Source organism: Anser anser (genome assembly GCF_964211835.1).
Source record: "Anser anser genome assembly, chromosome: 6".
NCBI lineage: Eukaryota > Metazoa > Chordata > Aves > Anseriformes > Anatidae > Anser > Anser anser.
In genome coordinates, this window is record NC_139726.1 from 18,421,407 (window position 1) to 18,444,736 (window position 23,330).

Below are 23,330 nucleotides of genomic sequence, written 5' to 3' on the forward strand. Positions count from 1 at the left end.
ATAGCTAGTGTTAGGCATTCGTTTTGATTATAATTATATAATTATGAGTAATTACAACCACGATAGTAAATATATCTGAAGCTATTTACTGCATTTCCCAGAAACAATATTAAAGCTAAAAATAATGTTGGTACCAAAACCACTAAGTGCAATATATTCACTGCTGAATATTGCCAGTTTCTCTGAAGAAATCATTTGTAGAATAGTAGTGAATTTGTAGTTTGTCCCTTCTGCTGTGTTACTGTAGCAAGGATATTTGTTGTAGACATGACATGAAAAAGACGTGTAAATAAGCCTAAGTGGTAGCAATGAAAAGGCATTGACATTTCCTTTGCTATTATCCTTTGTAGATATTACTGAATGTAAAGTCTGAGTTTTAAAATTACAGTAGATCCTCTATGGCATAAGAAAGAGTAAAAGAACAGTGAACTATTCAAGAAGTCAGATTTATAACTTAAACCTTAAATAACCTAACTTTGCAGTTTGGGACAGACTTTCAGAAAAGATCAACCCTCATTTAGGCACAGAATGCAGGCCATTTTCATACATACAACCCATACATAACCAAAATCAAAATCCTCACAAATCAAAGAGCAGAGTATTTGAACACAGTAACTTTTCTTGAAAACCTAGCCATGCATTGTAGTGCCTGGCCTGTAGGAAAGGTGAACATATCTCATAATTTCATTATATACGGGGTTAAAATTGTGTGCCTCTTTATGAATAAAGATAGTATAATTCCCGCTAAGTAGCAAACTACTGAAATGAGTAAACAGCCTATTGCCAGGTGTGCTCAGCTGATTCATGTTCAGCATATGACCATACCAGCTGCTTTATTTATGTTGAGTTGGAGGAGAGTCTCAACAGGGGGAAAAAAATATTCTGTGTATGCTTGAGAATCCACATTACCCTTCAGATCTTTTGCTCTTCCTGTCCCCCTCAAAGCTGTAGTAATATTAAAGCTGAAATGAGCTTTATGCATGGAGCTAACTAGGAACTTATCCAGCAGATTTTTACATGTTCTTCTTCCACTTGTTTAAAGACACAAGCTTCTCAATGACTCAAAGTCTGTGGTCCTGTGATCCTAAAAGTACTCAAAATAGAACTGATATGACCACCACTGATTGAAGGCTGATAAGCTTGGCACAAACCCACCCACCCCAACCAACCAACCGATTTTAAGTTGATTCAACCCTGTAATTTCTCCTTTGCACACTGCTACCACATAAGGAAAAAGAACATTGACAATTTGCTCAAAGTATTGGTAAACCAGCAAAGAGGACAGACTCAACCCCCCCCACCTTTTTTTTTTCTGTTTATTTTTATTTATTTATTTTTTTCTACAGTATATAGATCATGTGCCCATGGCAGGTGGTAATGAACTTTCATAATAATTCTTTAATCCCTTTGGAAAGGTTCCTTTGCCTATAATGACTAAGAGATAGCATGACGACTTTGATCCCTGCTCTTGGTTCAGTATCACAGTTCTGATATGTCATTTCCACAAACTGTAAGACACTTTCAACCTTGAACGCAGATGTGCATGAAGGCATCTATTCTGCCTAAAATTTTGAAAGGAAAGTTTCTGTCTTACATCTCCAGGGTAGTAGCAATTTGGGGTGATGCACAGTAGCCTTTAGCCAGACATATGTCTGGCTAAGTGCAGCCTTTTTACTGCTCTTCAGAAAGGCTGATTAGGTAGGCTTAATGGAATTTTCAATCCTGAACCCAAAAATGGCTTAAACTTAGCATTATCACTTTGAAAATAAAACACTTATTTCTCCCAGCCAATAGACCCGGGCAGTTCCATGGCAGAATTCACTGCCTTGATCCCTAAAATTTCCTATTATATTCCCTTTCATTGGTTCAGGTCACAGAGAGAAAATGATAATTTCAATGAATTATAACAATGCCATAACACTACAGATTAGGGCTCTAGTCAGTATGAAATTCAATTTGAAAATATGTTCTGTTACTTTGCTCTTGTAATTGCTTGCAAAATGCACTCTGAAATATATTTTATATCTAAAAAAAGAACCATTCACTGATGATCTGTTCAACGAGGTCTCAAAAAAACCCCACATACTTCTAAAGCCTTTATCAAATTCCTAATTTCTAAATATTAAATATATAACTATCAAATATTTTCAAGTATTTCAAATCTAAATGAACAGATATAAGCTTTTCAGTTATTCAAATAGCTTTTCAGAAATGAAACTTTTTAGTTTGCAGGGAGTTCGGTTTGCATTTCTTTTCATTTAGATAAAGACAATTTCTGAAGTTATGTTAGTCATAAAAGTATGTTTTGTAATATCTGTTTAAAGATAACTGGATTCTTCTGCAAAACAGTATCAGAAACAAGGCTTGGAAATGCCATCATTTTGGCTCTTGGTCACATTCTGACTTTACACAAGCCTTGTAGGGCCAAGCATCTTTAACCGTTCTTGATAAAAACAAGTCAACGTTTGTAATCAGCTATTAACTGGCAATCTGGTCCAGTCTGAGAATGATAAATGATTTGTATATTCTCATTCCTTTAAATTAAAAATATGACATGTCACAGTGCACAGTACACTAAATTAACTCTGTGTAGAAATGAACCACATAAAATAGCTACCCTGAATACAACACTGTATCTGTCACATGCAGAAGTGATTGCAATTATGCTGCCAGTGTGTGAATCTCTCATTGACCTCTGGAGAAGCAGGAATGTATTTGAATCTGAGTTAAAAATAAAAAACACACTTAAATTAGAAAAAAAAAAAAAAGTAAAAAGACTGAATCAGAAATCCTTACTATACTTAATGCATGTGCTAAGTATAAACTCTTTTGCATCACCAAAATAATTGATTGTATGGGCAACCAGCCTTGGAAATGTAAGCACAGAACTGCTGTTGTACACCCTTAAGATACTTTTATCTGTCGCATGGTAAGAGAGTAAAAGACAGCTTCTTTTAAATAGTGAGTGAAGCAGGTTTTATAGATGAACTTTTTAACACCACACTAGGATGAGTAAAAATAAAAGCCATCATGAAACAAACAGATTTGAAAGTGTCAAATATGCAAGTGGGGGGGAGAAAAAATATTTTAATAAAATTAAAAATATCGTCAGTGCTGTTTTAGTCAGTGGAAGTATATTTAATGAAGCTTATCAACACCTTCAAACAGCAGTTGAATTCATCATTAATAATATTAATTAAATACGCTTTAATTGTCACATTGTGTTTGTTTAGCAGTCCTTGTCTCTATATAAAGAACTGAAAGAAAACAAGGAATGAGTTACAGATCTGAATACTCTGGCAGGCCACCAAGCTGGGGTGATTTAACCAGTGAGATCATGTCTCAGTTATCTTTTCTAATATGCTCAGATGGAATCACATCCCTACGTGATGAGTATTTGGGGGGAGCACTGCTTAAAGCCATGTGTCTGACAACACCAGAATGCCACAAAACCTAAAGCATACCCCACACTCTGTTGCTGACACACGGTGCTCCATTTGTTAGGGTCCTGCTCTGGCAGGGTGCTGAATGCCATCAGTGCTGGCAGCTGGATGTGCTGAGCTCCTGTCAGGAGGCAGTCAGCACATGGGGATATTGATTGTGGTGGTGTTTGCCTGCATCAGCCTAAAGGAAAGACTGGTATTAACCCTTAAAGGAAATAGAAGATTTCTATCTCACTAACCTGGACGAAAGAGCATAAGGAAGCCTGCTCTAAGGAACCTGCTTCGGTAGGGGGGTTGGACCTGATGATCTTTTGAGGTCCCTTCCAACCCCTTCAATTCTGTGATTCTGTGATTCTGTGAATATCAGTTAGGAAATATATCCATCATTACTCGAAGAAACAAAATAAAAAGTGGCAGAAGAGAAATGGAGAAGTGCTGTTTTTTGCCATGTAAGTGCTATCTTTTACTGTGTTACCTATGTAAGGAGATGTTGGCAACGAACTTTTTCTACCAAAATGAGAAAGTGTTTCAGTAGTGTTGTCTCACTACTAAAAGCACTACAAGAATTCCACACGATGTGAAAAATATTTCTCTCTTGGAAGATCTGTTTTCTGCACATCTCTAATGATGGAAACGAAGTGCTGAATAATGTATGTCAGGGATGCCTTAATTGTTTGCCAATGGCAGTTGCGTTTATCTCCTAGTGTAAGACAATTGATGAACTGCTTCTAAAACTTACAAGAACTCCATTGCAATTATCTTTAGCATCAAGCTGTTCAAATGATTGGTGATGATCCAAATGATGATCTGTGGTAAAGTAAGCATTAGAAGATCTGTTTTCTGAACTCAAACACATTTGTATGAAAAACAGGCAGGTGCCTAACAGGCCAGGCAGATTGGCCTGTACGAGAAAACATATATACCACATATAGTTACTCACAATATAATGGGTATCAGCATAGGATTTATACCATGTAACACATTAGTAATGACATTTGTAAAAGGTCTTGTGGCAAATAATATCTAGGTGGCAATTTCAGCTATTTTTAATGTACAACATACACAAGATTTCCTAATGCATGCATAAGTATACCTAAGTTATGTCAAATTTAATGTATAAAACTTGAAATAATGTTGAGCATTCAAGCAAGAGGAGTCTATAAAAGTAGCACAGAATGCCAATTAGTATAATAAAAGATGTGGAAAATACCTACACTCACTGAATTAAGAAAAAAAAAAAAAAAGAAAAATATGGCAACTCACTCATTAGTTATCCAAACTTTCAAGAGGATGTAGCTGAAACACCCTCCCTCAAGGACATCAGCAGTCCATCTGAATACTCAGAAAAATGAGTAAATGTATCAGGATACCAGCTGGCTCAGTGGGGAACTCATGACTGCTCTCCAGTGCAAAAAGAACATACAAAGGAGAAGGAAGCAAGGGAAGTCTACAGAGGAGGAATATAGAAGCATTGCTCAGGCATGCTGAGATGGTCTTGGAAAAGGAAAAGCTGAGCTAGAAACTCTAGGGATATCAGGGGCAGCAAAAAGAGCTTCTGTTGCTAGCTGTGTTAGCAGAAAAAGAATAAACAAGTATAATGTGAGTCTGCTGCTGAGCAGGGAGGGTGATTTATTGATAGTGGCTGCAGATAAGGCTGATGTACTTAATATATTCACTGCCCCAGTGTTGTCCCCAGCTTTGGGACTACACCAGTGTGGGAGACATTTGTGCCATGAGACATAGTTCAAAGATGGGAGGAACTACTGATGAAAGAGGACTGTCTCTGGGATCTCTTGAGAAATCAGTCTAGTCATGTCCAGGCTAACAGCATGCAGGGTTGGACCATCAGGCACACGGCCAGTAGATAGCAGAAACAGATTCCTCCCCTTTCCTCAGACTCATTAGATCATACTAAGAACAGTGTGTCCAGCTTTGGACCCCTAGTAAAGAGTGCTACAGAATGCTTCCTGAAAGCAAACAGCTGAGTGATTGCTATTTAAAGACTCCCATGTGAAACAAAGCATTACATGTTATACAGATTGAGCCAGTTTCTAAAAAGTGAACTACAAACAAACGGTGAGATCCAAGAGAAGAAAAGGTTACAATCCAGACTACATTATGAGAATATCCCTGGTTAATATATCAAGTTTAGAGATGAGGTAGCTGGATCTGAACAAATGTACTCTATCCTGCAGAGATGTCCATTGTCCCATTGGTAAATTTATGTAACTCTCACAAGTATACAGGATGGTGTAGGAGAGACTCCATTATACACACCTGTAAAAGTTGAATCAAACTAGAGTCTGATGAAATTTCAGTTATTTTAATGGATTGTTTGGAGAGGGAGTTGTTTGTTTTGGGAAGGAAATAAACCTTTGTTAATTTTATGATACATGAATCATCAGTTAAAGACAGTAATACTTGGATAAGATGAAGTTTTGCTTTCTTTTATTGATGTGTAAGAATGATTCATAGGCTCTGTATGACTGATTCATGATTCCCCTGAATAAGTGCTACAACTATCACAACGAAGTCCAACGTGAAAGTTGCAAAAAATTTTTTCACAAAAATGTGAGCTTAGCAGTCACTGAACTTTCTTAAGCAAGCCTCCTACATTTTTTTTTTTTTTGTCATTTATTTGGCAGTTCTAGTTTCTGTATTAAATTTGGAAACCCTGATGTCTCTGCTTGATACAGGGTTTACATGAGGAAAAGATGAACAGGACTTGATTCCACCTTTGGTTTCCCTGTGGAAAGAGTAGAAAACACTTTGGCCCCTTCTTCAGTTGAGAACAACCCCAGCTGTCTCTAACCTCATTCCTGCACTTGAAGATCATTACAGTATGTATCCTCTCTAGGAGAAGATGTCATTTATCTATAAATTCTCATTTTACACACAGGACAGAGACATGTCAACAAGCGAATCATCCCTAGGATGTCTCTTTCTCAGACCTGGCCTGTGGCCTGAAATACTGCCTTAAGAATTATCCCTATTCAATGCAATTCCTAATAAAGATTGTTTTTCAGAACTATCCCCTGCTTCATATCTTTTCTCATTCTGGCTCTTCGTATTCATTTCTTGAACTCGGGCAATTGGGTGTTGGTTGTTTTTTGTTTTGTTTTGTTTTGTTTTGGTAGTGGTTTGTTTCTTTGTTTGTTTTGATGCATTTATTTTTATATACACATTCTTATTTATACTGGAGATTATTATAAGAATATATTTATATTCTTATAAATACTACAATACCACCTTGGTGTACTGTCTTAGAAAAGAGAGGGGGACAGTGCAAAAATTCAGTAGAGAATGACAGTTTGGAACTATAAGCTTTTCAAGAATAATCATCCTCTTTCAAGGTAACAGGCACTTCATTAGTCAGCTCATTAGGAGTCACTTTAATTCGCTGTTCAGTTAAGACTTCCCATGATTTAGCATTTACTAAGAATGTTGCTTTATTTCTAAAACTGTGTGAACTATAAAATATCATTTTTTGATGGGGCAGGGAGTAATTTTGGCAGTTCCTAAAAGCTGTTAAATGTCATGAGAGGGAAACCTGTCCTTACATAATATATATATATATGACACAATAATTATAATTTAAAATCTAATCTTAAATTTGCATTGACATTAAAAGTTTATGTTAGTCATTTCTCTTGCAGTACTTGTATCTCAGTGTGACCTTCATACCTTTGATATGTGACGCCTGATATTTTAGGACCTGTGGCAAAAAATAGTTTGGATAATATACTTTCCAGGTAACAATTAAGGTGAAAGATATAGATTTTTTCCTCTATCATTTCATCTCAGTTGATATATTTTTTTGAATTCATCAGCAAGTGGAAATAAAGTGTTTTATTCATAAGTTTTTATTTACAGGAAAATGATCTCAAGGAAAATGGATTAATACCAAAATATTACTTAAAAAGGAATCAATTTACTTTGTTCCCATGGAGCAGGGATAATAACTCTTGCACATAACAATGTGAGAGAAATCATGTTTGAAAGAAAAGCATCCACACAGAATATATTTATCTGGCTAATAATTTTGTTTTGCATATGTTGGGTTCTGCAGAGACAGTAACACTATTGGCAATTCAGCTGCCACGGGATCTGATTCTTTATAAATGAAGTCAAAAAACAACCAGAAAAGAATGTGAATAGACCTGCATGGTCCACCAATAACACTTCTTCAGCTGGTACATTCTTGGTTTGTGTACTTGTTTTTACAAAATAGAATCGCATACCTGTCTGCTAGGGAGTTATCTGTGGACCACACAGAAACCTCGTCTCCACTCTAAATAAACAGTAACCAGAGAAGGAGGATGCTACCTGCACCTAGCACCTGAACTAAAAACATCACACATGGCAGACACTAATTCTGTATGTAGCTGGGGCAGAAGTTATTAGTTTTTAATTAACTTTTTAGTATTTGAGAGCAGCTCTTTAGACCCCATTTCTGCTTATAGCATGAGAGAATGGATTTCCTGGTTTGGGGACAGAGAGAAACTATGTCTTTATACAGCTTTATGGCCACCCAAAAACAGTGCTCAAACTCTACTCTATCCCTCTTCAAAACTTTTCTTTGAGAATCTGTGATTAAAAGCAGTAAAGCCACTTCTGTGCCACCTCATATTCTTGTTGCCATAGGCAATCAGTGTAACTTACAGAAGCACTAATGATCCTCTAAACTGTGGACCAACACAGACTGGGTCAGGATTGACGTTATACATAGGGTGTCTTTTCACACCAGTTTGTGAGCTGCTCCATTAATCCACAGGCATGGCTCAGATATTGATTTATAGATACCTGGTTTTGTACTTCAGGGCTGTTATTCTCTCACATAACATGGTATGTTGTCTAAGGGATACAAATGGGCTTCAGAAATAATCCTTTTGGGAAGTGTCATTTCTGTTTAATGGACTTTGGTGTTGATTCTTGGTATGCTTTATCAAGCAAAAATGATGTTAGGCATTTACTATGAAAAAAAAGGATCACATTTTCCTTTCTTTTATTATCATTATTAAAAATGACCTGCACTTAAGGATTCCTTCCATTCTCATTTGTAAACTGAAAGCATTTTTTCAAGCAAGTAGACAGAGCAGCAGCAGTGTTTTACCTTAAATACCGTGACAATAGGATTTATGGACTCTGAGACTTATAGTCTTCTGAAACTACAAAAAGAAAAGCTTTCCTGTACAATAGCCATAAACATGCAAAATACTAATGAGATTATCCAGCTTTTTTTTTTTCCAGAGAGGAAGGAGTAAAGCAGATTGGCACAAATGAGTTTTGAAAGGAGGAAATTTGCAAGCTATTTTCAGAGAGACACTTGCATTGATTTCAATGAAAAGCAGCAGAGAATGCTCTTAAGAAATAAATATTCTTACAAAGGCACAGTCTCCAAAGTCTGAGAACAGCTGGGAATAAGTGCTTTAAAACATGTGTGTTAGTGATGAAGCATATTTACATGATGATTAACTGTTTTTCAAACAACCTAGGTTTAAGAAGAAGAAAAAAAGTAATAAATATCTATCCTTGGTCTGAAGTCATCTTTGCCCCTTATCCTGTGGATTAAAGTGTAGGCATGTTTTGTCTATCTTTTAATTTTTTTTTTCCTATATCTTACTTTGTATGTAGAAACTCAAATCCAGCTGATACTACTTGTCAGTGGTATAATATGTCCCCACCAGCTGTGGGCTTACACCTAAAGACCAGGATTTTTAGTGTTGCAAAAATTAAATGTAGCAGTTTAATTCTGTGAAAGCTGTAGGTACACAAGCCAAGTCCTGTATTTGTAAGCATTGCTATCTAGCTCTCAGGTCATTAGGAGTGATTCTAGGTGCAGAAACAAGCAGTTACAGTCTAGTCCCAAGTATTGGCTTTAAAGAGGCCAACAATTCACAATCTGATAATGTTAAGGATTAGTGTAGTTGGGTATTGTAATAATTTCACAGTATCTGAAGGAAACTGTTGTGTTTTTCTGAGCTGAACATTTAGGCATGACTTTGTTTTCTACTGCAGTCTCGTGGCAAATCAGGAATTTAAATGAGGTCATGTCAGAATATAAAAGAAATTATTTTTATTGACTATGTGATACTAAGAAAGAACAAGAATGGGAAAGCAAAAATTTTCAGTAAGCAGGGAAGTACTGAAGGCAGCTCTGATTTCTGGCCTAAGCTTTCTTGTTGTAATTTCCACTTAATTATCAGCAAAGATATAGTTAACAATGTTGACATTTAATTACCATTTTTAGGTTTTGATGATATATCTCTTCTTTGTTAACAATGAAGCTGGAATATATTCTTTTTTCTTTTTTTTTTTTTCCCTCTGGATAACACTACATATAATAACATGTACTATAATAGGGGGCAGTGTCAAGAGTAGGTATAATGAAATCTGTAACTAGAGTGTGGTTTATGAAACAGAAAAAGACAACAAGATCTCCCCTTTATAATATCTACTTTGACTTTTTTTTTGACTACATTTTGGTATTCTTTGTGGTGATGTTTACTGATAAGATTTCACTGGGATTACAGAATGAAAAAAATTAAGAAAAGCAGAAATGAAAAAAAGCTGTATTATACCAGGAGGTTAGTGAGGGATCTTAAATGGGGCATTTATGGAAATATTGGAGGTCCAAAAGCTTCTTGTGACTAGCAATGGCTGGAATTCTGCTTTTGAAATGACATTTTAATTAAATTTCTAAAAGATTATTCAAATATGTATGTGATTTTCTTTAAAAAAACAAAACAAAACAAAAAAATACCAGTATACTATACTGAAAAATTCGAAGTATACAAAATTATAAAACCAGTACTTCTCACCTCGAATGTGAACTTTCAGCTACGTAGACTATGAAAGCAGCTGTAACTATCAAGCCTACAGCCCCACCGCCACTGTCATGCATCTGCTCTGCCTTGATCTTGGTTCTCAGCTACAGTTCTGATTGCTTTTGAGATACATGGTGTCCAGAGTGAGTTAGCAATTTCCACAGTCAGCTTGGTCTTGGTTAATGTGCTTCCCATGCTGCTAGATTAAACTCTTTCATACTTGGTTGGGAAGCTGGGAACAGTATGGACTGTCTAGCATATAAACTGAGTCATACACTAAGTCAAATATGTAAGGAACACTTCAAAACTGGACTTAAAACCACTAAGGTAAAATCCTCCATACCACTATTCTTTTTACATTGCATAAAACCAAAGAGATCAGTACCAACGTCAACATTGGTACTATTCAAAGTGAGACATTCTGAAGTTTGTATAACACCAAGTATGCATAAGGGTGCTGTTAGGAAAACAGTTACTCTATTCCCATGTCTCCAGCAAGGTCTGATTTGCTCCCTACACCTCTTTCTTTATAATATGTGATCAAGTTCTGTTGAGAAAAGAATTAATCAATAACACAAATCAGGAGTATGGAAAAACTCTCTTATTAGAATGTGACATTTGAAAGGACACAAATTGAACATAGAAAGAGGACACAATAAGATTATGTGAAACCACACCAAAAAAAAAAACCACCACAGACTAGCAGCTCTTCTTGTCTCATACACCAAAAATAAAATAGCTTTCACTAAAACTGAGAAGAGTATATTCAAAGCAGATAAAAACTTCATTAGGCAATGCCTAATTAAAAGATTAAACTCCACTCTGTAGAATATTATTATTTTAAACAGTCTAGAAAAAATCTAATTTTGAATATGTGTATCATATCATAACCTTATAGTGCTATTTGACTCCAAAATGTGACACCTTTCTTACTACTATGGGACTCTATTTTCTACAGCCAGCAACCATTAATTCTTTGTAGCTCAAGCAAGGGAAATCTGTCCCTTGATTAGTATAAATTCACCCTGTGACTTTCTGAATCCTGCCATAAACCTGTGCTATGAAAGTCCAGTGCAAGAAGAGTTCCCCCTAGACACTGTACTGAGATGAAATACTCTTCCTGATTCATTAGCCTGCAGGTTTTTTTTTATTTGTGCCATAGAAGAACTTAAAACTGTCAGAAGAGATTTTTCCAAACCCTGTAAGATTTCTTTTTCTATTAAAGATGCAGTTGCTGTAGTAATAGTAGTTGTATTCTTATTTGTTAAAATTAGATGTATCTAAGCATACCGTTAACCCTGATACAAAGAGAATAATTTTAAAGACAGTTTAATTTTTGTTCCTTTTTAGTTAGGTAATGTCTTTCCTTAGTAGGAATACACGAAAAGGGGAAAAAAAAATTTCAAGTCCTCCTCCTTATTGAAAATAAATTCATCTTAACTTGAGAAGAGAAAAATAATTTATGAGAAAACAAAGTAATTGAAAAATATGGTTGAAATTGGTCCATACGTAAGCCTACTCAATATTTCTGAAAGCTGATTAAATCATTAGGTATCCTATGTGAAAAGTGAGCAATAAGTGACCCACAGTTCTGGGCAGGCACAGAAGCCATAGCTAGACCGGGATGGGTGATTGCTGAGTTGTCAGTTTGCTGCTTATGAGGCTCCCTGCCACTAAACCAGCAATGCTGAATGGGACAGGCAATAGTTTTGTCTTCTCAGGGCAAGTATTAAAACCTACATTACTCTACGGACACAACAGAAGAGCATCTATTTCTAATAGTTCAACACCTTCATAAATACTCTGGATTTGTTCCAAGAAATTTTATTTTTAAGAATGTTTGCAAAAAAACAAAAAAACAAAAAAACTTGCATTAAGACAGGGTTATTTTAGACAGGGTTTTGATGAAGGGGAAAAATGTTCTTTATCAAAATGCAGTAGCAGGTTATTACAGATTGACTTGATTCATTCACCTTTCACATCAGCCATGGCTAACACATCGAATCTACAGTCAAAACTGCACTGTCTTACCCTCTTGTCAGAGTTAATCTAAGGGGACTTGACATACATGCAAGGTTCTTCGGTTTTGGTTGTATTTTTTAATTGATTGGTAGGTTCACAGCATTTATGGAACACAAAAAGGTGATAAAAGGCCTGTGCTGGCCGAAGGCTAGATGGTGAACTTCTACATTGAGTCCTGATCTTTATATTTGAGAACACTTAGTACCATTTTCACTTGGTCAATATGTTTACGTTTTTAAAAATTTTATTTTCTTATCCTCGAAAAAGAGCTTAAAAGGCCTTAAAAATGTTAGCTTGGAACCTTAATGTGTTTTAAGAATACAATTATATTTAATTTGCAGTTAGTTGCAGCAAATTTCATTTCTCAAACTAGGTAAGTGGCAAGTAATTTGAGAAGTTTATAAGCACCCTGCAAATAATTGCTTAATCTTATATTTGCTCAACCCTATATCCTTCTGTAGTGCATCTAGAATATCTGCTGTTTATAGTATAAGCATAAATGATGTCCTTCTGTCTAACAGGTATACGTTATAAGCATAAACATTTAAAACAGAGTAAGAAGTAACAAAGTATTCAGTGGAATACAGTCCTTTCTTATCCTTTATTATATATCCATTCTCAGTCCCAAAATAATTATACTTTTTATGTCAAAAGCTTTACAGCTTTACCACCTCAAGCAATATTTTACAGCTGTCAAGAATGATTTATGCAATAATGACTTAAACTGAAAAATGGAGTCCTCAAAGGAAGAGCTGTCAAACATTTTCACCACAAACAACTTTATTAAAATAAGAATTGATATTCTGTATATATAATATCTTACCTTTAACTATAATACAGATCATATAGCTATATAACTTGTGGAAATTAAGTTGTGAGACAGTGAGGAACACTCTATAGAGTTACTTTGATATCAGAATATAATTTTTGAATTAAGCAGATGTAATGCCTTATGAGAAAGACTTAAAAAAAAATGTTTGAAAGGAATATTTCTTGTCATTTATCTGCATTTAATTGCATGCTATTTATTTATTTATTTATTTTTAATTAAAGTGCTATTTACGTAAAAAAAAAAAAAAGTAGAATTCTTTGAGTCCTTAATCCCGTAAGTAGTTCCAGTGAGAGCTTCTTTTGTGATGACAACCTATGAATTTGGACTGCTAGTTCTGGCATCCATCTATTCCTATTAACTGTTTTTCTCAGTAGTTGTTAATTCTTTTAATAGCTATGTAATTGTTTACTGTGGCTCTACTCTAACAGGACAGAGGGTTAGAATAATCTGAATAGTCTAGATTGTGCAAATAACCTTCTAAAAAGAAAAATGAGTGAGAAGAAATTCAAACCAAATGTAGTCTATCAATCTCATTCTGATAGAAATACTGTAGTAAGGCTGTTAGCTGCAAATGTTAAAAACTTCCATAAGTATGGGAAGTCAACGTGGTTGGGACAGGGCCTGCTGGTTGTGTAAGTAATGCTGCCATTCCAACTTCATGCCACTGAAACAATTATACGAAGCTCTCACAGATATTCTCCCTGTCTCCTCTACTCCCTCCTCATTCTGCACAGAGCTAAGGGAAATATGCCTAGTATAGGTAATACATTTATAAAACTGTAATATATTGAATTTCCATTCTCCTTTGACCGTTCTGTCTTGCCTTCCATATTTAAAGCAGTGTTGATTCAAACAGCTGCCATTTTCTGAAGATCAGCCTGCCTCAAAAAATTTTCCATTCTTCTGCCCCCTTCTCTTAACATGTGTGATCTAGCCTAAAAATTAAAGCAACAAACAGGAACATTCAGTCTATCATCATGAAGATGTTTAAAACTCAAAGTCTTGCTTTTTTTTTTTTTTTTAAATCTAGAAAAGTAGGCTATAGACCGGTAGAGAACTGTAGAATCCTAACATCCAGTGTATATGCAATATTGTTTTTCTAATGCAAGAAGTTCCTTTTAAGTTGAAGTTTCAACCTGCCTCATTTTAAAACTATGTGAGGTGGCATTTATAATCTAAAAGGAGAATAATTAGTTATACAGTGATTCTCTTTCTGCTATCTGCATTGCTGGACTTCTGATTACAAACTAGCTTTACAAGTGAGAGGATATATGTTCCCACTGACAATTTCTTTATTTGTTGTACTAAAAGAATTTTAATGCAAACAGTAGTTTATATAGAGTAAGTGAGAATGTGATAGGGAATAAGCTTTTATTTGCATTTCACTGGGCATTTATTGAGGACTCTGTAATATGGTCTTCAGAAACGTCTGTCTGCAGAACCTTAAGCCGTTGACAACTTCATGAGCTGCCATTCTCCACTGTATGCTTAAGTATTATGTAAAGCACACCACACAATGGGTGGCTATGAAATATATATGTATATAATGTTAAATCAAACTTTCAAGCAGAGGGCAGTTCATTAAAGTAACTTGGGTTACTCACATAGAAAAAATTAAAGTTCTAATTGTGTTGGTATTGAGCTCTTAAAGAATTCTCATATTCACTCACACGACACGATACAAAATAAACAACTAACCAGGCACTAAAGTCTCAAATGTTTAGAAAATTATTTAAATTTATTCTGCTTCAGAACCCAGAGAAAGTCCTTATTAGCTGTCACTACTCTGTATATAGTTCTATATAAAACACATTTCCAAATTTTAGATGAAAAGCGAAGTATATCTCTTTGGCAATTTAGAATAACTATTGAATATGTTTACTGAAATTTATTATATCAATCATACAAGTAGCTTAAATTTTGTAATACCACACAAACTTCAGAACCTTTTCTCACATTTTTTAAAGAAATTTAACATTATGTGGAATGAAACAAAAAAGTCTGATCGAGTTGTCTGGGAGTTATAAACTTGAGTGTCAGACCTATCTTGTATTTTGTCAATATTTGCCTATAATCAGTGACTCAAAATTTTAAATATTTAAATTTTTAAAAGTCACCTGTTGTTAGTTTAAATTTTGCAGTGTATATAGTGCATAATAAGTAATTTTGACCAGTATATTTTTCAGATATTCAACACACATTTGTCTAGAAATATTGTTCGTAGCTTTTGAAATTCCTTCACCTTTGAACATATAGTCTAGTACTCTTTCAATTTAAGGAAACTATTCACAGCAGGGAAGTTACTGAAAACCTTTTATGCATGACAGTGTTTACACTGAATAATCCGTAACTGTCATTTATAATGTACTTCAAAATTCAAAACTATTTACACAGGATATAGCAATTTTTGTGGTCAGTTTTGCTTTGGCCTCAAATAGATTATGATGTGTTGCATGATGCCAGGATTAAGCATTTTAGAAAAATACTTATTTAGGGTAACTGATAGATAGCTATGTAGTAGTTAAGATAGTTAAAGTGCCTTTCCTACCTCCCATTATCGTGGGAGACTGAAGCGCTTTTAAATAACCAGATCTCAAAACAGTGCTCCAGGCTTGTGGCTGTGAAAGTTAGCAATGACATTCTCCTTTTGCAATATTATTTTTAACACACGCCAAGTTAACGCAAACACAGGCTAGATGTGTACAGACACAGTGTCAGGTCTCCTGATAAATCTATGTTTAAGGCACAACTACAACAACCAGTCTTGAACAAAATCTACTCCAGTCCACCAAACCAGGTCTAAGAACAAAGGACTGTAATGAGAATGTGCTAAGAAGAATATTAAATATCGGTAGTGTGGGTAGAATGCTTGGCCTGAGTCCTATCTGAATTACACTAGCCTAAGCTAAATATAATATTAAGTTTCTCCAAGATAACAACAGAATTACTAAGAACAGGGTTTAACTCTGTGACTTTAAAATGACAGAGCATCCACTGCATGTGATTCTAAAATTGATGCAAACAACACACTGGCACTTCTCCAGAACTAATTTAAGCTCAGCATTTGAATATGAATTTCCTTTTCCTTCTCCCAAGAGTATATATACAGCATGTGATGGAATAAGGTACACCACATATTCATAATTTGGATTTGTTTGAGAGACAGGTGTTTCTGTAAATAACACTAGGTAATCAAAAATAAAAAATAAAAAAAATCCAACGTAACTATTAGGTATCATAATTAGATTTCATGTATGTTTTAATCTACAAAAACAGTCGCTTATTTACTTTATGCTCTCTTAATAGGAAAAAAAGCATCAGAAGTGCAGATTTAACCACTCTTTCTTATACCAGCAATAGTGTTAAAAGATTATACCGAATCTTCACTGTAAAACAGGGATACTCTTCATAGTTTAACCATCCCATATTTGTTACTGTGACAACATAATTCTAGGACAACTTTTGTGATTCAAATATAGATACTCCACAGTATCTCATATCTGAGAAGGATTTTCCCCTTTCTTTATAAGGCAATACTGTCTTCATCATGGGCCAATTTTTGCTGCTTTCAATCCCCTTGTGCTTTATCCATTAAAATATTGCATTTAAATCAAACTATGGTTTCAAGGTGGCAGAATTAAGTTCTCTGAAATGGATACATCGTTCCTACTTTCTCTGAGATGAAACAGTTCCTACAAATTAACAGTCAGAAGATTCCTGCTCTGTGCTTGTGTTATCTTTGCATTGTTGTAGGACTTTTTACTGTAGGAGATTTACATCTGATTTAAAGCTCTTACATTCAGCTCTATCATTCAGCTCTATCATTCAGCTCTTACAGTGAGCATACAGTGAAATACTCTATACAGCCACTACTTTCAGGGCAAATTCCCTTACTGATACACGTAATTGTACTTCACTGGACATCAAAGGAGATACAACCTATTCCAGCGAAGGGTCTGGCCAGCAGATCATACACACTTTTACCAGATAACCAAACACAGAAGTTTTGAGTATAAAAACGGACTTTACCATCTTTGTGATAATAGGTAACTTCCACTTTTCTCTCCTCTGACCCCAGCAGTGCTTGAGCAATTTGGGCAATATGATGTCTTTTAGTCTCTGGTCCATGAAGAAAATCACAGGTGCAAGGTTTCTGCATGACATCTGGCCTGGAGAACCCAGTCATCTCACAGAATCCATCATTGCAGTAGATGATAGCACAATTCTGCACTCTAGCATTAGCAATGATGAATTTTTTATCTGCAATAAAAGAAAGTGATGCATTTTTTAGTAGTCTTTCAACTTTTCATAAAGTGTCAATTGCATGGATGGCTGCTAAACAACCACTCATTTCACTGGGATGCCTGAAATGCAGAGATTTTCCGTCATTTAATGGAGTTAATTTGATCCATAGCTTTTAAAGAAAATTCAATAAAATTAGAATACATTAAAAATGAAGATAGTTGTCTTTTAAGGAAATAAAGCTAGACTGTGAAAGTCTTTTGCAAAACTTCTTTTGACATTTTTCTTTTTGAGCTTCACTGAAACATACGTGATTAGTATCACGCTGTCAGCCGTAACTCCACGGAAAGTCCTTGAAAGTTAGTCGCTTCTTTGGGTGGGGTTTGAAGGTGGAAGGGAAGTGGGTTCTACAGTGATAAAGCCCAACCAGCTGAGGCTACTCAGTAGGGACTTTCACTGAGTTGAATGACATTAAGTTCATAGTCAGTATTTTAAGAAAACTATCTGGAAAAAAACACGACAAATGTTTGTTCTCTGTGACTGTTTTAAAGTTACATTTATGAAATAAAATATTCCTTAGTAAAAACATGAAGGTACATCAAAATCAAAGATTGTGGCGTTTCAAACATTTTTCAGTCCACTGAAGTTCTGTGCCTTAGTCCAACATGCTTTCCCAAACCCTCACCTGCAAGAAAAGTTCAAAAGTTGTCTTTCAACTGTTATTTCATTTGTCTCCGTTTACCACTATAACACACTATTCCAGTTTTATTTACAAATGTACAGTTTTGATATATTTACTGACAATAACATCTATTTCTGTTTATGTTAATCACACTAGCAAGCCCCTCACTTTTAGAAAAGACTTTTTATGTGATACCAAGTTAGCAGTACAAGTCTTCAAAATTTTAAAGATGTTCGGTCTTTGAGCACAGTGCAATATTTGGAGAGAAAAATACGGATTTCATTCTTGCTGTTTTCTATATCTTTCAATCATGCTGAATGTTCACTATCACTTGACTATTTAAAAAGTAGGGTTTTATATTCTCGACGTAAAAACAACATAAAAACTCTACTCAAGTAGCAACACTGACTTGGCATTTGGTTAAGTCAGGACTACAGTCTTTATATTATTCTCAAATAACAAATATTAAATTGGTAACGTATGTCTAGGTATAAGGAAGTATATAAACTGGAGCTAGCTCTAAGAGTTTGCACTGAACTGATACTAAAAATATGCTAAATATTTAAATAAATGTACATATATCAAAACTACTGTTTCTAAATGAAATTCATTTTAAGCATCAAGTGTTCCTTCCTACCGTTAACAGTAAACCAGAGTTCATCCAGGAAAAACACCTCAGCTTCTCAGCCTCCTCGACAGGTAGTAAAACTGCTGCATTGGAAAAGACCTCAGAGACTCTCCCTGAGGATGCATTTGCACTGGTTTGATAGATATTTTAGGCTTCCATAAACAAAGCAGAAATATTTGACAGATACATTAAAATGCAGTCACGATGACAAGGTAAGAATATTTTCTGTTTAATAGCTCCTCTGCATATTATTTGGTTCCTTTAAATCAAAGTCTGCCTGTTATGCTTTATTTTGAAAAGACAATGATAATTAATAACAATAACAACTATAGTAAATCTACCCGATTTTCTTAGCCACCATACGGACAACAAAATTTTACACTGTGTTTCAGAGACATCTCACTGGTTTAGAAGGTAAGAAATATAACTTCTGTAGCTATACAACATGGATACAGTTAAAGATAAAAACTGTTCATTGAAATAGGGGAAGAAAAATGAAAAGCTCAATAATTCAAGTCGGTAATCTGCATTCTAGATCAAAAACAACGTTACTCCTGCGAGGGATCCCCTCCTCACCTCTGGGGTTTTCTTCCCAAGCTACAAACTTAAAATAGTCCGGAGCTGCTGTCCATTTAGTCATAAGCAGAATCAAACAAACTACTGTAGCAAAATAGATAGAAAGAGAGAACTTACTTTGCCCTTCAAATTTTCGTATGATTGTGCCCAAAAATGTATTTTGTGGTGCCACATGACCTCTGCGAACAGGCATGTTTGTACAGATCTTCGGCTTTCTGTGCACAATGACTTCTCCAGGGATCTCCTACACGGCTCCAGCCCAAAGCACCGAGCCAGCTACCCTTTGTGACAAATCATCGTCCTCTGGAGCTCGGAAATCTCTTCCCATTAGCACCACTTCTAGACACACGCTTTTCCTATCGGAGTCAGATCCATCCCCCAGTTTCTTTCTTTTTCTTTCTTTCTTTCCTCGCTTTCTTTTCTATTTTTTTCCTGGAGGACCTCGGACGCTATTGTCTGGGCGGGTAGGGGTGGGGTAAGCAGGAGGAGGGGGGGGAAGATTACAAGGGTAATCGATCTCTAGCACCAAACATCGCCAATTTTCCAAAGCAAATGGCTGTGACCCGGTAGTTTCCGACGCTGTAGCGGTGGTTGGAGGGCTGGAAGACTAATGTTGCTCCGCTGCCAGAGGGAGTGACGTTCCCCCCCTCCGGGCTTCACCACGGCGCGCAGCAGCTCGGATTACTCAAGCGTGGCTTAGCAAGAGCCAGCCAATAAATCTCTTCAAAACTCGGCGACAAACGGCGGCATCGGGAACGAGCTACACCCCGGCACGGCCGCGGCGCGCCTCAGCCCCCCTCCGCCGCAGCTGCAGGGGGGGCAGCGGGGACCCGGGGCGCTGGCGGCGGGGGCGGAGGGGGGGTGCCCGCTGCCTCCGGCCGCCCCCTGCTTCCCCGCCCCGCCGGCCCCTGCACGGCTCCCGAGAGCGGCCCCAGGCGCTGCCAGGGCCCGGGGGAAGCAGCCTGGTGCACGCCCCGTCTGCGGCTGGGGAGTGTGTGTGCGTTGGGGGGGGCGGTGGTGGGGGTCGGTTTGGAGCGATGGGGGAGAGGAGAGGGACCAAGGGACCACCGGCGCCCTCGGCATCCTTCCCCGCCCTAATGCCCGTCCCTTCCCATTCCGCAGCGCGACCTAGGCGGGGGCTTCCCCCCCCCCCCCACACACACCCCTCCTGTCGAAACAGGGGGAACCCTCGGCGCGGGGGGGGCGCCGCTGCCCGGCCGCTGGGAGGCTGCCTCCCGGGGCCGGGGTCCCGGGGCCGGCCCGGAGCTGGCCGCGGTGCTGAACCCGCCCCGCACCGAGGCGCCGCCGCCCGCGGCCGGGCCAAGGGAGCGCCTGGGTACCGCCCCCGGCCTGGCTCGGCTCGGCCTGTACCAGCCCATAGGGCAGAGCGTGCTGTTTTGGGGTTGTATTAGGGCTTCCCGCTCTACCCAGCAGGTGGAAACGGGGCGCGCTCAGCACGGGGGAGGCCGGCGAGGTGATACGGGGAGGGAGCTGGGGGCAGCCATGCGGTGCTGGAAAGGCATCTCCAGGGGAGCGCAGAGCAGCGGCGGCTTCTTAATAAACTGACAGGGAAAGGGAGTTAAAAAAAAACAACAGAGGGGCACCTGCTCCCTGTTCTTTGTAATATCAAGCGCAGGATATTGAGCCGGCAAACCACTGCCTCCCACCTGTTCTCCCACAAGACAAACAGGTGTTTCCTTATTCCCGTGGGTTTTTCTCAGGTGTGGCCTTTGTTTCACTGTTACCGCGTGTCTTCCTCTATATTTATCAGGGGAGGGACACAGTCTGTTGAGTATGTGGGTACATTTCTTGACTAATTTCATTTAATCTCAGAGGAATCATTCTAGATTTACACAACTGTAAATAATGTCTGAAAATACCACTTATATACACATAAATTGTATTTAGAAGGCTGCATAGTAATTGGCTGTATACTAATTACAAAGCTTCAGCTAGATTAAGTGGTATGTAATCAGGTACATAATCAATCTTAGGAAGTGAGTGTTACTCATTTACAGAAGCAAATGTTGAAATGTTTTAATCTGTATACTCAGATGTCTGAATCAAAGGAATAACAGCCATATATATTCTTTGTAGTCACGCTATTTGGAGAACTGTAACATCTTTGTGACTTTCTGATCAATGCTAGAGAGTGAAATTCTGAGGATATTTTTACTCGCTCTTCATGTAGTGAACTGTGGATGAGGCTGCAGGTTGATTTTTTCTCTTTCAGCTGTTTATTTTGACCAAGAACACCCATATATTGCTCTGAAAATGTATTGAAGGTCCCAAAGACAGCAGCTGAACTTGGGGACATAAAGTGAGATGAGCATTTTTATTTTAACATTGTATATAATACCTAACATCTTGTCAAATTTTAATTGTCAGGAGTGAATTAATTCTGATTTTTACATAAAGAAATCGTACTTTGGTGTTTCTAAAACAGCAACAGAGAATAAGCACAATACAATTGAAACCTGTACCAAACAATCAATGTTTGTTTGCAGTATTCAACAGTTAATAGCAAATTAGGTTGACTGAGGAACCCTACAGGCTACTAGAGTCCAGAGTCCTTTAGGTGCCTGGCTGGCACAAAAATACATAAATTAAAAAACAAACAAACAAAAAACCACACAACACAACAAACAAAAAAAAAACACAAAATAAAATCAAGAATACAAATCTCACTGAAGCGCCATCTTTTCATGTTGTTTGAGCATCAGACTATATTTGCCTGAAATAGCAGAAACTAAGATTCCATGACTCCAGAAGTCCTTTTCCATTCTGCCTCCTGATATTTACTAGAAGTTTGATGTTGATTAGGTGAATGTACATCAATCAGAGTCCACAATTATTTCCCCCTCCCACTTCCCTTTGTTGGTTTAGGAACTGCTCAAGATAACCCCAGCCAAAACAAGATGACTGCTGCTGAAATACAAGATCTGAGACGTGTTTTTTGTCAGGGGAGGAATTCACAAGAATGATGGCATGTAATAACTGCATAAGCAATAGGTGGCATCAGAAAATCTTTCATCCCAGTGATTTACACCCCTGCAGTCTCATAGATGCTCTGTTACTCCTGGAGTGTTTAATACTCATTGTGCATAATGTTTTATAATTTTCTGTAACAAGCCAACAGTGAGAGAAGTGCAAGATGAAAATGTATTAAAACTGGACAATTTAGTAACACAGAGAGAAAAGTGATCATTTGAAAGGATTTGCATGTGAGTGGGAAAATATGCATGTAAGTGACAAAGTTTGAATTCATCATAAACGTGCCTCTCTAGTGTGATGAAAGAAATGGAGAATGCCATGGAGATATATGTTTTATCTATAAAGTTGTACGGTTGCCAGCTCTGCAAGGGACCAAAATGCCAATGGAGGGTCTCTCCTGAGCTAAAATGCATCTAGTGCGACTGATCCCCTCATTCTCTGCCCCCTTGTGGCACTGCCCCTCATGGCACCGCCCTCGCCACAGCCCAGTGATAGTTCCCCAGTGAACACTGCTGCTCTGCAGCAAAATTATATATGGCATTTCCTGGCCCCAAGGATTGAAGCTGATTTTGAAATTTCAATTTCATGAGATTTCAGTGGTTTTTCTGACACGTTAAGTACTTCTCTTTCAAGTTTCTTAGGAGAATTCAGAGGGATATATGACTGGAGATGTCTTATTGAGCTATTTTGACATTTTAGCAGTTAGCAATTAAATCTCTTATCATGAGGAAAAGATATCTCTGTGGAAACGTCTCTAATCATATTTCCCATTCATTTTGGTGAAAAAATATAAAAAGCAGTCATTCAGTTTTAGTCCAGCGTTCTTATCATCCTTGACTATGGCTTTATCTCTTTGATGCTGCAAGAGATTGACTCCCTAAGAGAAATTCCTTCCTTCTTTTTTTTTTTTCCAGCTCAAATAATCTTTAGCTCTATGTTGTTCCTTCTCAAAGTCTTGTTTTCCATTTCATTGTTGCCCTGATTCTACAGTTTGCCCGCTGTAGACAGAAGTTTATTAGTGCAATCCCATTTGAATAAATGCACTGGAGCAGTATACAGTTAAGTCTTGATAGTTTTTATTTTG

At 37.2% G+C, this 23,330-nt stretch overlaps 1 protein-coding gene and 1 long non-coding RNA gene across 9 annotated transcripts in view; one reads left to right on the forward strand and one right to left on the reverse strand.

Moving 5' to 3' along the window:
- KCNH7 (potassium voltage-gated channel subfamily H member 7) overlaps positions 1-22,112 on the reverse strand; it is a 224,487-nt gene extending 202,375 nt beyond the window's left edge. For all 8 annotated transcript variants that reach the window (XM_083840771.1, XM_083840770.1, XM_083840768.1 and 5 more), the window contains exons 1-2: positions 19,370-22,112; positions 17,154-17,384 (exon numbers count right to left, since the gene is read on the reverse strand). In XM_083840771.1, the coding sequence (XP_083696897.1) occupies positions 17,154-17,384; positions 19,370-19,445 (307 nt within the window). In that variant the 5' untranslated portion in view covers positions 19,446-22,112. The remainder of the gene's footprint in view (positions 1-17,153; positions 17,385-19,369) is intronic.
- LOC310901394 overlaps positions 17,751-23,330 on the forward strand; it is a 191,939-nt gene continuing 186,359 nt past the window's right edge. The window contains exon 1 of the long non-coding RNA XR_014585758.1: positions 17,751-18,888. This is a non-coding gene — a long non-coding RNA (uncharacterized lncRNA). The remainder of the gene's footprint in view (positions 18,889-23,330) is intronic.